Below are 18364 nucleotides of genomic sequence, written 5' to 3'. Positions count from 1 at the left end.
CATTTTATGATTAATTAAAATATTTTTCTTACATACGGTTCCTTCAATTACATTTTGGAAGCTACTCGGTGTGGACATTCTCTATTTGTCTTACTGGGAAATCCCCCACAGCTCAAAGAAATAACACCTCTCCCGGGTAGAGCTGCAAAATTATCGCAATCGCAATATGAACCAATGCAATTATGGTACCTAATCGCAAAAGCTACATCTAATAATCGTGCACAGTTCATTATGTGACATTTTTTACTTTTATATTCATTTCATCCTCCTTGACTGTGCCACTTCTGGTTGGTAGGTGTGCGTAGTTGCGTGAGGGAGGGGGGGTGGGGGGCAGAAATTCTTATTGGTGAGCTTCACAGTCGATCAGGGGTGCTGTGCTTCTTGTGCAGTGGGTGTGCTCACCAATTAGGGTTGGCACAAATTAAAGACACATTTGGAATATTAAACTGAATCAATTAATTGACAATTGAAAAACACATCAATATCTGTCAGATATCACAAAAATCAATATCAATTAGATATTTTCCCAAAATTGTGCAAGCCTTCTCCTGTGTATATCTGAAACTACTGAACAAATGTGAAAACTAACTGACATTACACATGTGAAACTAGTCTTTTGTACAGACGATGAATACGGGAAAATGGAAAGACCAATAAAAAGAAAACTTACAATGTAAACTGTGTTAAGTTGTGAATATGTATGTCCAAAAACATGTGTTTATTATGTAAACTATAAAACTTTCGATACCCCTGAACATGATGTGTAATGAATGTCAATAGGCCTAGTGTTTTTTTTTTTGACTGCTGGTGTATGATCTGAAAATATAGTTTGACTTTGAGCTTCTTTTGTGGAGGGTTTGTGAATGTAATAGGCCTATATGAACATTTATTTTTCTTTGTTGACATTTTTGAGAAAAGAGTGGAATGTTTCAATGAATGTGTTTCAATGTTTAAAACACACATTAGTGTTTAATCACACATTTAACACAGTTCCTTATAGGTTCGCATGGATCAAGATTTCAAGCCACTGTGTGGGAAACCCCTGGATGTTTTGGTGTCTTGTGACACTCATGTGGTCTCCCCTTGACTGCGGGGCAACTGAACCTCAAGTGCTATGACATACCAGACAGTGGATAGTGGGAGGCCAAGTGAATTTGCTTGAAGGCCCTGCATGGTGCAGTATCTTAACTACACAAACAGACACACACACCAATGGGTCTTAGTTGAAATACATTTAGCAGACACCTTTCATCCAAATTGACTAACATACTGTATGTCAATTCTATTACAAGGGACTACAATGTCCCCAGAAGGTGGATGTTGGAATCCAGGAATTGAACCCACAACTTTTCAGGCTACTGCTAGCCCAGCTCCTTAACCACTACACTACCACCGACCAATAAAACAGTTGTAAATGGTATCATTAAATATCACTACTGCTATGCTGCCACCTATTGGACTTCCTGGTTAGGTATACATGTTCCAATTCACATATTTCAATAGGCCTACCTAATATGAGTGCACAAGTGAATTGGCTTGTGCACTCATATGTACAGAAGTATGCAAATTGGAACACAGCAATGGTTTACTCCAAATGAGTTTGCAGTGTAGCCCAAATGACTGACACTTGTCAGGAGTCAGTCCAATCCAACTCAGAACAGAGCCACGTTCAGGAGCAGCTGGATGTAACCTTGGACAATACCTGGATATTCATGGAAGTTATGCCTCTCATCTTATTCAGAGGTTATTTTCATTTCCATCTGACTCTAAAGTCATAATAGTGGCAGCTGTTGGGGGATCTGTAAACTGCTCATAGCTCAACAAATGTTTAGTCTACCCACAATCCCTTACTCTGTGTCAAAAACATTATCTGTTGGCAGCACTGAGGAACTGAGAAAGTGTCAATGATATTGAGGAGTGCCTAGGTTATATTTGCCATGAAGGTGATTTTTAACTTATGGCCTCTGTGAGCATGTTATTGTCTTGAAAACACATGAGATATGTGCTCTTTGATGTTCACTGCCATGAAAAGGTTCCGCTCATCTGCAAGAACATGGTGTCAAAAATACCAAGCTTTGATTTGATACACAGGGAGCACACACAGTGATGCCTTACCTGTAATGAATCTTTATCAGGATAGCAACAAAAGACCTCTTAGTGAGAATATTGTAGTTTAAAAAATGTGCTTGGCTGCACATACGTAATAAAGACATGGGCCTAAAAAAAACTGATAGAACAACTCTAAAACCACAGAACTCTGGCTCTGTGCTAAACCAGAGCCGTATATAGAAACAGTGTTTTAATGACTCCTAAGGGTAGTGAATAATAATGCAGTCAAACAAAATATTTGGCAACATGCCATAAATTCATATTCAGAATATTAATTCCATTTAATGTGTGTACTTGTTTGGAAATAGCAAGTTGTCAGCTTTGTTAAAAGTGCTTTTGGCTTTACATTTTATTGGCTAATCAATAGCCCAATGATTCTAAAACTGGGAATGAGGTAGACATCCAGAATGTTATATTTGAAAATATGAAACATCAAATCATCAGAGATCATCAAAATGATTCATTATGTTATTTCAAAACTTCATTTGGAGGACAAAAAAGACATGCATAGAGAGGATTTGAGAGGTGGAAGATTCAGCAACACATTGACTAATACTGATCAGGTAATCAGTCTCTTTGAATAATCATGTCTCAATCTCTATAGATTTTTACTTTCATTTATGAAATTGCTTGCCTACTTCTATATCCAATTAATTGTATAGATGCTGTATACATTAAATTATTATAGGTAAATCTCAACTTTAATGTCAAAAACCCAAATTAGATACATAACAGAGAATATTGTTCTATAACAAACTGTACAAATTATGTAAGGTAACTGTAAGTTACCTGTAGGGCAGTAAGTGCAATGGGAGGATGCACCTGCAGGAAGAGGTGAACAATTATAGACTAGTTCTGTCCAGTCCTATGTCAATACCCCTAACACACAGCCATTTAAAGAGACTACATTATATTCAAACTAGATGTACCGCAAAGTGGTACAAAATATGACCGCTCAGTCCTGCACATTCTCTCCGCAAAAATAAATCACACTTTGCTTTTGTGCATATGCTTCCCTGTGTGTTTGTGTGTGTGTGTTCGCTTGTGAGTGAGTGTGTGTGTGTGTGTGTGGGGGGGGCGGGGGGGGGGGGGGGGGTAATGGTGTGTGTGTGTGTGTGTGTGTGTGTGTGTGTGTGTGCATGTGTCCGCTTGCCTGCGTGTGTGTGTGTGTGTGTGAGATTGAGAATTGAGATTGAGAATGACATGAGAAAGTCAACTTTGCAACAAAGGGTTATTGCATTCACAGAGCTGACAGTCTACAAAGCAGGAAATCCCAGAATCTGCATATCAATAAGGGTTTATTCTGTTGAGTTTGTACTGTCTTTGGGTGGCCGGTAGTCTGGTTCAGCTGTTCTGACTGTTGGCAAATCCTAAGCTACAGCATGGGCTTCCCCTGGTTTCATGGCATCTCATAAGCATCTAGTGAGGCCCAAATGACACAGTCATTATCTTGACTGTGTTTATGATCATGTCCAATGAGTTGTGCACAATTATCCAAAATAAACATTAAGCCAATCTATGAATATAAATATAAACATTGCATGGTTTGGGTGGCAGGTGTAAAGGTGCAGTCAGCAATAAGCAATTTCAAGCCCATAACAATTTGTTTAGTGAAACACTACTTAGAGAGGTGGTGAGGATTAATTAGAGGCTTCTAGAGTCTGATATCAGCATGATGCCCTGTGGCTGACACATTCCACAGGAACTTGCAGGGTGCTCAGACCGGTGACAGAAGAGGTGCCAAATATCACGGCGGAGCCCACATTTAAAGGGACAGTCCAGACAGTTTTTGTGTGAAATTCTGCTAATTGCTCTTCACAGTCGTCTGTTTAGCGCATGTGCTAAGAATTAAAAAAAACAAAGTGTATGTGTGTGTGTGTGTGTGTATATATATAAACTCTTTTATATATATATATATATATATATATATATATATATATATATATATATATATATATATATATATATATATATATATATATATATACACACACACACACACACACATAGATATCTTATATATATATATATATATATATATATATATATATATATATATACACACACACACACACACATAGATATCTTATATATATATATATATATATATATATATATATAAAAGAGTTTGGTTCCATTTTCATTAATAATTTTTTAAAATGTCGTTTTCCAGGTAATTTCAGTGGAACTGTAATTGGGTTATTGCTATTTGATTCATCTTTACTTAATGAAAACAACACAACTGCAAAATTACTGAGATTACCTGAGATACACAATTAAATAACATGAGTTATTAATGTTTTTAAAAACAGATATATAGCGCTTTGGAACAAAACTCTTCATATATAAACTCCATGTTGTCTATATAGTATGTACTCCAGTATACAGTAGTACTCCAGTATGTCATACAGTCCTGGGCATGCCCATGGTAAACAAAGATAGAAGCTTGAACTGAACCAACAATTCCAGCCGATTAACACATTGCTTTATAGGGGCACTGGAGGTAGGAGTGTAATTTGATTAGCTGTTGAGCTCACCCAGCCTCTAACTCTCAGTCTCAATCTTTGACAGGAATAAGACACATGTTGACACAGTGTATTCAGTACAATTTTTCCCATTTTATTTGACCCATTTAATATCCTTTTCACCATCTTCTTGGAAGACAACATTTCTTTCCATGTTTTCTTTTGTGTTTGGCCTAAAGGGGGGCGTTGGTCCATAAGCCAAGCAGAAGCTCAGAGACATTAAGACATGTTCGATGGTGTAAGACTAAAGTTACCGAGACAGGGCAAGTCTTGCTAAGGCTAAAATGAACCAACGATCTTCATCTGGCAATCTCAATTCCTCCCATCTCCATACAGAAATTATCTAATACATAGGCTTTTTAGATTACGAGTGCATTTTAGAATATCTAGCTTCAAAAAACATCTACATTTGCTCAAAGAGTTATTTGAACACAATAAAGAGACACAGAGCAAACATGAGTTTGGGAGATACACCAGACTCTTCACGTATTCACAAGCAAGGCCTCCGAGGTTCCCATGTGGAGAGGTCCAGGTAAGGCTAGGTTTTGAGGCCCTGTGACCCCAAGCGAAATTACAGGATTGACCTCATCTGGTTCAGCGTCCCAGAATGCAAAGTTTGTCAATAGCAGAGAAAGTAGAGAGCAGATGTTCAGTGCATAGTCATATTCACTGCATTCTGTTATATGATGAGATGACTAGTAACTATTATATCTGTGGAGTATGGAGCAGAATCCAACCAGTCAGGAAAGCATATTTCTTTCATAAATAATTTAGATGTGTGCTTTAAGAGACTTTCTGGACAGTTATTGACAGAGGAAATAGTCATAAACTTGGTCCAGTAGAGTTAAATATATCCAGGTGAAAAAAAATATGTTGTGGTGATTGGCACCAAGCTTTAACACTGAATACTATATGGTACCTGTACTTTGAACTCTGTCTCAGAGTTGCAGCTTTGGGAAAATACACATTGAACTTTTTTAGTCATTGATATAGAGTACAGTAACATATAACCATGCACTCCTCCAAAGAATTGTCTGCTCGGAACACTGTTGTGTTGTATGTACCCAATCTTGGTTTGTTAACTATTTGAGACTGAATCGAGATGATCTTGGTATACAGATTTGGTCGTTTAGTGGTTACCATTTACAAAAACATCTGGAATAACATGGGAATCTGAAGGCCATCAAAATAAACCATTAATCAAAGAAAGGTCTACAGTGATGATTAATTAATTAAGTATCCTTTGTTTTTTCCTTGTTTTTAATTTGGTCCATTAGAGATCAAAAAGATACCTGGTGTTTGTTTTTTAGATTAATTTGATCTGAGGTGATCATGTGGCCACAACCCAGATTAGGTGACCTAATTACCCACACTTCTTGCCACTCAATTGATCCCAAAGAGATTAAGACGAATTAGTGACATATACACATCATACACAACAGCAGCAGAAGTACCAGACAGGAAATACAGCACAAAAGAGGAAGTGGAGAGAAAAAAAACAAAAGCTTGAGTCTATAAAATATACTAACAACCATTCCAAAAGTGGTTCGGTGATTTAACCGACTCTGTTGCGTGCTGGGATAACAAACATGTGCTTTTTGATTGGTTGGTTGGTTTTTGGCATGTATCATGGCATTGAGATGAAGGGGGTGTGTTTGGTGTCTTGGGTGGGCGGCACCGCCAGCGGGGCAGAGGAGTTGAGGACGGGCCTCCTTTTTTCGTGGTGGGGTGGGAGGGTGGGGGTGCTACCGATAACCTCACGCCATCTTCAGAAACTGTTCCACAGTGTCTGCCTCCACTGCCTCAGCAAACATCTCATAATTCTAGGGGGGAAAAGAAGACCCACAAATTATTCAAAACAAGCCCAAACCCACCAACTAGACAACAGTGCAGTACTTGTGTAATAAACAGTGTGTTTGAGTGTGTGTGTGTGTGTGTGTGTGTGTGTGTGTGTGTGTGTGTGTTTTACCCCGCAATACTGGTCCTCGTTGAATATTTGGGGAGGTACAGCGGTGGGGTTTCCCGATTTGGTCCTCATCTCGTCACGTACATCGCCACCCACGGAGATGTCAATCAACTCAAATTGGATGCTCTTGCTCTCAAGGATGCGCATTATCTCGGCCTGCTGGGACTTTACCTGCAGAGAGACCAGAATGGGGATCACAGGGCTGTCTGGAGACTGTGCCTCATCGCACCACAAGTAACGATGTGTGTGTGTGTGTGTGTGTGTGTGTGTGTGTGATATGCAGTATGTCAGAGTATGGGCTAGAGAAGGCAAGTCACACCACAAGCAACGCTATGTATAGATACTGTATGTGTGTCTGTCAAAATATTGTTTTGCCTTTATCTTCTTCATTTACACAGATATTGTGATGTATCATAGAATAATCTTTTTCCAAGGCATCGAGTATTGCAGAATTGTTGAATCACGATATTATCGTTATCATCATGACCAATGTACTGTATATGACAGTAATCAATGTTACTCTGTTATAGAAAGTTACTCTGTGGTCCCCAGCTCTAATACACAGTACTGGACACTTTACCCTACCTCCAAGGTGTGTGTGTGTGTGAGTTTATGGTGGCTTTACATTGTTACTGAGCCATGGATGTGAGTTATGTCACTCAGATCTAATTGCAAACTCATTCAAAGTTAGTACAATTTTAAGTTAACCATTTTTAAAATGCATGGATAAATCAGTAATACATGTAGGGGGCGCAGAGCACACGTGTGTATATTTCAAAATGTGTCAACAACCACCCTGACAACTAGGAAGTTAAAACGGTCAAAATCCTGTTCTGAAACATCCAATAACTTGTCCATAATACTGCTGTCTGAGAGCCAGGAGTAGGAAGTGCATTTTTAACAGACACTGCCCATTTTCTAAAAAGGGCTCAGCTGATGATTAATTGCTACATGCTATCTGACAGCACAGAGATCGAGGAAGTTAGAGGGCATATTTGTGTAAGGACCACGCCTGAGGCAAAAGCACCAGTCCCACAGTTTTCTGAATCATCAGCATTGTGTGCACAACTGAATATTATCACCATTAAACGGCATATGAACAATATAAAAACACAAATTCAACATTTTAAACCATTACAGATACAATGCGTAAAAACGAGCCTATACAGAAAATCTGATTGTGTTAGTCGGTTTTTCAAAATGCAATCACATGATTATACCTAATCATGATGGCGTGTTTGTTAAGTGTGCTATCTCATAACTCAGGATGATGGGCTAGTCTGCTCCGTAGAGAACAAAATCATTGTCGTTGTCTGGCTTACATTCCTGACTTTATTTGAAACAGATGTTACGCTGAGATGGGTTTTAGACCGCAACAATGTTGCAGCCTGTTTTCTGCGGTAGCCTACAAGCACAATGTAGCACTGTCAAAGCTACGAGACTGACTTATTTTGCTCGTAATAAGCCGGATTCAGCTTTAACTGACCGTTTTTATCACAACCTGGGCTTGAGTGCAGGTAGGTAGCTATGACACCGAGCATGTGCACTTAGCGGGCAACGGTATTAACATGGTAGCTTATTCAGATAACTGGGCATGATGCTCTGCCATGCATTGATAACGACGGGACAGGCGCAGAGGATTTTGCCTATGATAGCTAATTTCCCTGTATTGTTCTAGAAACGGGATGGAATAAAACCCGAAATGCGGGACGCTATGACTTCCGTCCTGTTGGCTTAATAGGTTTGCATTTCCTTAGCGCTCAGCTCAGCTGTTTAGCGAGAAGGGCTCTAATCGTCACAAATGAATGAATGGAAATTGCTACGGCACGACACAGCTCTGGCGACAAAATTGCTACTTACTGTATCGAGCTACTGAGATATGGCATTGGGTGTGTCGTTGCGCGTAATCCCCATTGGTTTTAAAACCATTTGGCTGTGACGTTTGGCTGTAAAGTGTTTCTAGGTTAAATGTATTTTAAGGTATCAGATTAGTTTGGTCTTACCTCCCTTGAAGCCGTAACAGTGGTGTAATACAATTTGATGCCCATGATCACAACTCTTAATATCCCTTTGTGTGTCTCTCAGTGCCCAGCTCTCTTGCCGTACAGTCGTCTCTTCCCCCCTCTACCGCTTATCCGCTATTCGTTGCGTATTTTAAAGTGACCGCTACCACTTCCCCATCCAAAGTTTGAACCGTAAAGCAGCTTGCCACCTCATGAAACGGTAAGTGAAGAAGTGTTGTGAACACTTGACTATAAGCATTTGTGGAAACGAACTTTAAAGTTTCGTTCAGTTCTTTTGGATTTCTCAGGGTATTATGTTTCATTTTTGAGACTCGGTCAACAAATTGGGAAGGAGGGAGTTAATGTCTAAAAGACCAACAAAAGAGACCTTTTTTTCTTCAGGGCCCCTGTTGACATTACGGAGTAAATTCTCTGGGTTCACAATGCAAAGTAGGCCTAGTTAAACTATCTAGACTTTACAACCGTTTAGTGAGAACGACAATAACCTATACTCTTGAAGTCCTGCTGTAGGTCTACACTACAATTTGGCCTAATGTACACATAGGCAGTCAAACAGATACTCTACATTCAACCTTTTTAAGAACTACACAGCCATGAACAAAAGATTTCTCTTTGTTGCAAGCTGGGCAGAGGGATGTGGAACACATCCAAGATCTGTCAGATTTCCCTGAATGCAAACTGTGGCAGTGGGGAAACTTCTGTGCTCATGTAATGAGTTCATCAGACACTGCAAAAAGGAAATTAGAAAAGAAAAGACAAACAAAGTTAAATCTTGAACAAATATTTATTCAAGGTTCATATGTTATTCAAAACATCTCCACATGGGGTAGTTCAAATCTGCCCACAGGGATAGTTTTAGCAGTGGTGTGTTTGATTAGAGGAAGTTGCTGTGGTAGTTTCACAAGGAAGTACCAAAGTGATCTAAATGCTGAGGCAATTATCTGATTTTGAATGAGCTGAACCACTGCTTGGCAAACAGAGACTGCTCCAACACTTGGCCTGGTGGAACACTTAGGCCCACTTTGAGAACTGAACCGATGATGTAACATTTTGCAGGCAGATAGAAAGAGAGAAAGACAGCTCTTTGCCATATGGAAAGAACTGGTCATCCATTTCCACACACTTTTACTCAACCTGAGTGTCAGGAACTCATGTTTAATGTGGGGTCACCATGGCAATCATTGCTCAATAGCCAATGGGAGTGTATGCCTACCAAACCTACGTCACAAAGCAGAGCAAGAACAACATGGTACAGAGAGGGGGGGGTACATTGGAGGAGGAGGACAGTGAAACATTGCAGAACCCCTGCTAGAAAGAGGGAGATATGATGCCCTGATACAACACTGTAATTTTCCCTTTTATTGCTGCTGGCCAAATGGAACCATCTGGAATGTTAAGGGCTTGAATTGTAAACATACAGAAACATCAACACTGCAGTAAAAGCAATGACAGGTCATCCCATAATAAAAACCCACAATAAGGTCTGACAGCGAGACCGTGCATAAACACTGGCGTGTGGGATTATGACAAAATACAATGAATGCTTAATCATAGCAATACATGAATAAAGTAAAACAGCATAATGTCTCTCCAAGGCACTTACTACAATAAACAACACTCGACAACAATAACAATTATATGCCATCTCAGACTGAAGGTTAGACCTTCAAACGGCAAAATGATGATAACATACTACATTTATATAAAGTGCATTAACGGAAATACACACAAACTGCTAGATGCTCTAGGCAACAAATCACAAACAATGACATTCAATAAGACTTAACAGTGATAGTGATATTTACTCAGATTTGTTCTAAGGCCTAAGGCAGTCTATAAAAATAAATAATTTTTTAAAAATGATTTAGCGCCCTGATTAGGGATGGGCCACATTGTATTGTTATCCAGTATACACCGGTAGAATTCCTTCCCATGATAAGAATGCCGTTTTACAACCTCGACCGTGCATTAACTTCTGTGAACAGACCACCGTGTCGTCCATTATCCCTTACTTATGTGCTGCAAAGTGTGCAGCTCACATGTACAATGGAAACCAGCATGAGTGAATGTAGAGATCAAACTGTAGACAAGGAAGAAAACTTCAATGCTGATGATGGTCAGCATCAAGTTTTACTTTTTAGCATTTGCACAGCCCTCAATACAAGTCTTGTGGCTGAGAAAACAAAGGTGAATTGTACAGATATCTATATAGAATATAGATATATAGACTTTATTTCTGCATTGTTGCACTGTTGGACTTACTCATTTGCACTATCACCATGACCACTATCACCATTGCACTATCACCATGACACTAACTCACACAGAGCACCTTACCTTACCTTACTATGCACAGAGAATCACAGGCTCAGTCCCTGCCTCAGTCATTACAAGTGCCTCTTGATTGATTAATCACCACTATGTGGATACTGTTTTTTAGAATTAATTTAGATTAAGTGTTAGTTATTATAATTTGTATTTTAGTGTATTTAGTATATTCTTTATATTCTACTGTCCTTATTGCTTAACTGTGTTTTTATATTATATACCTTAATTACTTTTTCTGCTGTTAGTGAATGTGTGTGTGTTGTCTGTATGCTACTGAGACCTTGAATTTCCCCTGGGGATCAATAAAGTATCTATCTATCTATCTACATTTTTCATGTTGTTGTGTATACTGTTATCGCCAAGAATACCATGAAATATCGTTCCAAGTCTATATCGGCTATCCCTAACCCCTGATTTATATTCAATTTCACCATTTCCATATATTTGCCCAGGGCTGAGAATAATGTTTGGTCCATGTGTTTGACATGATGGACTTAAGACTTAGCCCCGTCATTCAAATTAGGGCCCATTATCTTTGTCAACTTCCTATAATGATATCATTTATTACATAAGGTATCATAATGAATTAGCTAAGCAGTCCTTATCAACAATCTTTATATAAAAAGTAGGCATAACAATGAAGAGCTATTAAGTCAACACTTAAGACATATTATAATTAATAGTGCATCTATAGTATAAGAATAAAGTGTCTGATCGTCTCTCAGTACCAAAAATACGTCTCTCAAATACAATTCTGCTTTACAGTAGGCTACTACCAACTAGATCAGTAGGTAATGCATTGATAAAAAGGGCACAAAGCACTAAGGGCACTATTACACTACTCCAGGTTACAGGCTTGTTTCCAGAATGGTTAGTTGTGAACTGTAGGCTAAATAAAAGGGTCACGTTGACCCAGCACTTCAGAGAGGCACTACAGTATGGAATTTTTTATCTATTATTTGGATTTCTCTCGGGTGTTGAGTAGACGTTTCACTTTCCCAATCATGAAGACGGCTATCCAAGCACATGCAACCAGCGTCAGCACATAGAGCCCAACGAATAATGCTGCGTCATTGTCTCCATGGAGACGGGTGTAGAGGTTCCGGCGGCCCTGGTAGTCCAGATAAGAGGCCTGGATCTGACTCAGGGTGCAGAACACCAGAAACACATGGAAAACCTGATGGCCCTGTACCAGGAAGTCGCAGCGTCCTGGAAACAGTCGCTCAGGCAACGGGTGCGTAAAGAAGAAGGCACTCGAGATAAAGAAGGCCACTTGGCCACAATGAAAGGTCAGCGCAAGGTCAACACTCGCGCTTGCATTTGCATCTCCATGAGAAAACAGCCAGCGGAACATCCTATGGAACACCGGGCTCGTGTCCCAGCTGTATGCGATCGCCGACGGCACCACCTGGCCAACCTTGCGCACCCAGGGGGGCAAGCTGTGGTTCTGGTACTTTCCGTAGCAGCAGCCCAAACAGGAGAGGCAGCAGAGCAAGACCGCGGCGGGCATGAAAACGCCACGCACGCGCCTGTGCCAGTCTTCCTCCACCGCGTAGTAAAAGTGCACCACCGCGCTGCCATACTGGTACTGCGCCACGCCGACGTAGTCCAGGAAGAAGAACGAGAAGTGGCACAGCTCCGACTTGCCAGCCAGGAGGTGGGCGGTGGCGCTGCACAGCATGTAGGACAAGGACGACGCCAGCAGGATCAGGAGGGGCCAGGAGTGGCTGTCCCCCACAAACTCCACCGTCTCCGACAACTGAGCCACCCGCATGAGCACCAGCAGCACCCCGAGCAGGTGCGTCCACACGTTGATGGTCTCGTTGTGCCGCTGGAACAGAGAGAGGAAGTAGTAACGCCAGGCCTGGTGGAGAGGCCGGTAGCCTCCATGGATGTGGCGCTCGCGGAAGAAGGGGGGCACCTCCGTGTCCCGCATCGTGCCCGGCATGGACGGCGCGGCTTCCGTCAGCATCTGAGGAACCTGCCGAAGCTGTTGCAGGTTGATGAACAGCCGACCAATCCTCTCCATGACGATGGTTGCCATGCCTGCCTCTGGGGACCTGTCTCTCTCTCACTCACTCACGTTCTGAGGTAGCTGGGAGGAATAATAATGGCAATTAATGGATTATCTGCCGGTCAAGGGAAAAATACATTTTAAACAATACTCATGATTTTAAACTTAAAAGGACTGCATAGAATACTCTCTTTAACATTTGACTTGTATTTTGAATGAACTTGAACTTGGCATGTGGAATGAAGTGCTGTAAAGAGGCCTGGATGCAGAATTATTTCTCAATACTGCTGCACAATAATAATGTCCTTACTTTGGTTATGTTTATGTTTGTGGTATTTGGCAGACACTTTTGTTGTTGTAACCTATAAACAAAGCTGATGCACGTATCCATCACAGATCTGTACAAAAAGTACAGGTTTCAGTCTTCAGAAACAAAATAAGATAAAGTTTAAGGTTCATCTTAAAGCAACAATATGCTAGTCCTGCTATTCCCCCAAGAAGAAGTTTCGTAATAAACCTATCCACCACCTCCTGAGGTTCTTGCTGCTGCTCTAACCCATCTCCTGCATTCTTACATTTCAAGTATCTGCCAAAAATCCTAACACGGGGGCTGCTAGTGCCTTGATTTGTTAAAGGGGAAGGCTTGTTTGCTCAAGCAAATCTCTGCAATGCTGCAGATTATTAAAATGTAACATTAAGCCACAATACGTTTTTTGTACAGGTGCTATATTATAGTTATAGATATATTATATTATATTATATTATATTATATTATAGTAAAATTCAGTAGTAGTTGACTTCCGTTACACCCACAATGAGGTTCTAGGAATCTCCAATCCCATCTACAATTTTCTGTTTATAGGAAAAATGTTGTCACGCTTACATTTGAGCACATGGTGTAGCAGTGACTGGCCATAGCCTAGTTGAGGCCCCTATAATTCCCTATTATGTGCATGGCTCACGCTTAGTTAACCTCGTATACTGCACTTCACCTGTTGATATGATCTATTCGCCTACTTAATGGATGTAAAATATAACTTCAGACTTTATTGACTAAAGGAGACTTCACGCGAGTTTTCAACGTGTGTTCAAAACCAGTTTTTCACTGTCGGCTGTTTCGGACAGTCTTGCTTCGATGGAAACTGTTATCTTTCATTTTTACATTAGGTCTACGAACGCCATCGGTTACTGTATTGACCGAAAAGCCATAATTAAAAATGGTTAGACTATTGTAAAGTTGTGTGCAGTTTGTACCGATCTGAATCATACTGAAAGCCTAAAAAAGGAACCTGAACGCAAAACACTCATCCAACTGTATACACAAAAACGACACTGTCACACCAGGCTACTTTTATGGGGCAAGGAATATAACCTACCTGGGTGCCCAGTCCGTCTTGGTATACCGGCCTCATTCGACAGTTCCTGCTTTCTTTGCGGTCATCTGCGAGATTGCGTTAATATCTCGTTATCTGTCCTCATTGACCAACTTGGTCACGCCTTTTCGCTGGCTGACGACAGTTTTGTTTTTTTAACAACCACAGTGATTCGATCTGAAAAGAGGTAATCCGTGGTATTGTCATTAGTGGCACATGTTTATATGCGATGCAAATGATTAGTTAGATACACTTAGTTGAACATGTCGAATTGACAATTTTCTTCCAAACCTGGAACAGACGGTGAAAAATGGGAGGGCTATATGGGCAACACGTTTCAGTGCGAAGTTGTGATGTCGACTGAGCAGACCGGCTGTACAGCATAAAGACACTCAAGCTGAAATATGTGCGCTTCTCTAAACATTGTGAAGACCGCACCCAGTGTCCGAAGGTAAAACGCCTTTAAAGTGAGAAGAATAACTTGAATTGCCTGCTTTTAGACTCTGGTCTTTCCCCTCAAAAATTGTAAAGATGTAGGCAAGCGTTAACTTAAAATGTGACCATCATCTCAGACCAGCAACGTTGACGAACATGTTGTAGCCTGCTTCTACATACCGGCAGCAAGATTGTGTGTACAACACAGGCATATTGTTAAACTATTTTCAATACCCTGCATGGGTTGTCCTCCTGACCTTTCTGTTCCAAATGTACAGGTCCTTGGCCTGCTAGACAAGGTATAACTTTAACTCATATTAGATGAGGGTATGTTGTGTTACAACACTTATAACTCCACTGGGTGTGCATGGCCTGCCTTGGTCTTTGTTAATGTGATGGCATAGCATAAACCAGAGTTTAAAGCAACACCAAATAACTTTTCCTCTGTCGCACGCACGCTATTTGTTTATCCAGCACTGGCTTTGCAAATAACGATGTCCACAGACAAGGTAGAATATGTTGCATGATTTTATTAAAGTATAATGTATTGCTACATCAGATGCAAGTCAAGTTTCTTATGTCTCATTCCATCGAACTACAGATCCGCTACCCGATCTGGCAAACTTGCATATAGTGCGGTTATAGCTGATAGAGGGCCGCGAAGCGAATGCAGAAGTGCAGTTCACCCTACGAGATGATGACCCACTGAAACGATTTTGGAAACATTATTTTAAGGTACAAAAAACTCTTTGGATGTTGTATTACACCACCAAAAGGAGTAAAAATAGCTTTCCTCAGCAAAGGTGTGTGTGTGTCACAACCCAGTTGTGGTTTTCTATCAGTGCTTGCTGTCCTCAATACAGATGCCAAAGTAATGTGTCTTCCTGCATGATTTCGCTGGGACATGTTAATGTTAGTTTATTATTTATTAATTTTAGTGGACTACTATTTTTACAAGTTATTTTATTGAACTCTTTTGCACAGATAAAAGACATGCACTTTCAAATTCTGTTGTACATGAATAATGACAGTAAAGATATTCAAGAGGCAGCACGGTATCACATGTGGGTCTCAGTGGCCATGGGGCCCCAGGCTCCATCCCGACCTGCGGTTATGTCCTGACCCCATCCTATCTCTCTATCCATATAAAGGCAAAAGCAAACAAAAATGTATTTAAAAAAAAATCTTAAATATGATTTATTGCACCTCTATTGGGTAGAGGGTTTGGGTTGTGGTAGATCAGGTGGGAGATACCATACCTATCTCGTTCTTTGTGTGTGTGTGTGTGTGTGTGTGCCTTTATGCCTTTAATTTGATATGTTACAGTAAGTGAGTGAGACCTGGCGGGACCATGAACAGTGAGACAGGGCGAGACAGTGAGACGGGTCGGACCCGAACCGCGGGCATGTGGACTCAAATGTGGAACGGGCGCTGCAGCCAGTTGCGCCACAGCGCCCCTAGATGCCATACTTATCTCTTGGCTGTACTTTGAATACCAGAGGGGACACGGGGACACTGAACTAGATGTACAGCAGAGCGGTACAAAATATGACTGCCACCCAGTCCTGCACATTCTCTCCGCAAAAATAAATCACGCTTGTCAATTTGTCTCCATCTCCTACTCCATCCCTTACTTTTGTGTATGTAAATGAGTGTGTACATAGTGTGTTTGCTTTTGTGTATATGTGTGCTTCTGTGTGTGTGTGTGTGTGGGGGGGGGGGGGTAATGGTGTGTGTGAGTGTGTTTATCTGTGTGTGTGTGTGTGTGTGTGTCCCAGGGATGGAAATTAAATATTTTTTCTACCTGCCACTGTGGCTGGTGGATTCCAAAATCTACCAGCCACTCAACTTTTTTACCAGCCACTAGAGAAACGGCATGAAAATGTGATATCATGATTATAGTAGGCTACCCAAAATGATCACGGTAATCGGCATTATTGCAATATGACTAAAATGTGCTGAGTTTTGCCCTAAACCTGTCCTCCAAGCACAGTAGCAACAAAACTAAAGGTCAACAGAACCACATTCATATGCTATAGTGTCTTGTCATAAAAGTGGTGTGGCTCCTTTAAGACTCCGTTTGTGTGAGTTCTGGAGCATCCTATAATCCAACTTGATCTAACTATAGTGTACATCATCTGATTTAAATATGTACATGTATCAAGGCTATATTTAACATTTAGCATTTATGTTCTATTTGGCCCGTAATGAAATCATGCACTGAACAATTTAAGCACAGCTCAGCTTTAAGAAACGTAATATGCATGTTTAGCATTTTGTGAAACTACATTGGAAAAACTCTGGTTGTACAGTTATCTAGGCGATATTGTTAACATTTATTTTGTATTTGGCCTTATCATATATGACAAAAGCCTACGTTGGAGACCGTGTAGACATTTGCTTCAATTTCAAAACCGGATTACTCGCGAACGGCTATAACTTGTATTTGGGAATGCTTTACACCTTTGCGTTTTCAGTAAGTTCTGCTGTTTATTCTGATACGGTTTGTAATTTCTTTGAATGAAAAGTTTGTGAGATATTCCATCACGACGAATGGGTGTGGAGATGTCCGTCTGTCTGCCTCATAGGTCTAAATAGCAGCGTGTCGCGGGCCGGATTAAAATACCTAGGCCTACGGGCCAATTCAAAGATAACTATTTACGTGAGAATATTAGCCTGTGAAGATATAACGCAGATCCACAGATCTCACTAGATTTATGTCTATGCAGTCATCCTGAAATAATCTAGCAGTGGCACATGAAAGCATAGTGACAGTTTCTTAATGGTAGTGAAGTGAAAGTGAAGCGTTGCACCTATAGGCTATGCTGCGGTGGCGGCTCACTACGAGTTGTAGAACTTCAAATCAGCGCGTTTTACCCTTATAGGCTGGTAACGTTGGGCTACATGATCCCTACAGACACTCTTATTTTTAACCGTCAATAAGTATGAAAATTAAACCGGATCTGACTATTTGTGGTACGCTAGCTCTACCCGCCACAGTGGCTGGTAAGTTGACCAAGTTCACCCGCCAGCGCACAAAACTACCCGCATTTGGCGGGGGGCGGGTGGTTAATTTCCATCCCTGGTGTGTCCGTGTGCCTGCATGAACAGAATTCCATGAAACTTGGCATGCATTCAGAGGGTGTCATAATGATCCTACACTTCAAATTTTGTGCAGTTTTGAACATGTCAGCCAAAGATACCTGCGATTACCTCGTTTTTGCTTTTTAATTTTTGGTGGTACTATACCTCAAATGAGTGGCTATGGGATGGGTTGACATGGCCCCTTGGGACCAATATACGAAAAAAAAGTTGGTCATCCTAGGCTCTACGGTTCTCGAGATATTCACAGAAAACCGTGTCCGGCCTACCCTCCTTTCGGGGGGCCCGGTGTGGTGGGTGAACAAGAGATCAAAACAATGGTTCCGTGTTAGATGCCCATCAAGTTTTGTGCAGCCCAGTATTTCAGTGTCCCGGGAATTGTTGACAGAAATTCACTGAAAAAAAAAAATCCTGAAGAAAAAAAACTCTGACTAAGCCTATATGACCGCCGCTTCGCTAGCACTGTGGTCATAATAAGTGAATAACAC

The 18364-nt window shown here is 40.8% G+C and overlaps 2 protein-coding genes and 1 long non-coding RNA gene across 3 annotated transcripts; 1 reads left to right on the top strand and 2 right to left on the bottom strand.

Annotated features, from left to right (window-relative positions):
• Positions 1 to 4707: 4707 nt before the first annotated feature.
• On the bottom strand, positions 4708 to 8738 carry sh3bgrl3 (SH3 domain binding glutamate-rich protein like 3). Its single transcript, XM_076302250.1, has 3 exons — positions 8604 to 8738; positions 6604 to 6771; positions 4708 to 6457 (listed from the first exon to the last, which is right to left on the bottom strand). Exons 1-3 carry the CDS (start codon positions 8646 to 8648, stop codon positions 6392 to 6394), a joined length of 279 nt encoding a protein of 92 aa, XP_076158365.1. The 5' UTR covers positions 8649 to 8738; the 3' UTR covers positions 4708 to 6391.
• Positions 8739 to 9389: 651 nt separating this feature from the next.
• paqr7a (progestin and adipoQ receptor family member VII, a) lies at positions 9390 to 15250 on the bottom strand. The gene is made up of 3 exons (XM_076302249.1): positions 14631 to 15250; positions 14343 to 14516; positions 9390 to 13047 (listed from the first exon to the last, which is right to left on the bottom strand). Exon 3 carries the CDS (start codon positions 12994 to 12996, stop codon positions 11908 to 11910), a length of 1089 nt encoding a protein of 362 aa, XP_076158364.1. The 5' UTR covers positions 12997 to 13047; positions 14343 to 14516; positions 14631 to 15250; the 3' UTR covers positions 9390 to 11907.
• Positions 14699 to 16364, top strand: LOC143141031 (uncharacterized). The gene is made up of 3 exons (XR_012990725.1): positions 14699 to 14790; positions 15376 to 15509; positions 16101 to 16364. It is a non-coding gene; the product is annotated as an uncharacterized LOC143141031 (long non-coding RNA).
• Positions 16365 to 18364: the final 2000 nt, after the last annotated feature.

This window comes from Alosa pseudoharengus, unplaced genomic scaffold (assembly GCF_046254945.1).
Source record: "Alosa pseudoharengus isolate Yale_2024_CS ecotype anadromous, Long Island Sound unplaced genomic scaffold, YU_APseudo_1.1 YU_APseudo_1.1_scf_23, whole genome shotgun sequence".
In the NCBI taxonomy this organism is placed as follows: Eukaryota; Metazoa; Chordata; class Actinopteri; order Clupeiformes; family Clupeidae; genus Alosa; species Alosa pseudoharengus.
The sequence above is the reverse complement of the archived record's forward strand: the minus strand, read 5'-3'. Positions and strand labels throughout refer to the sequence as shown.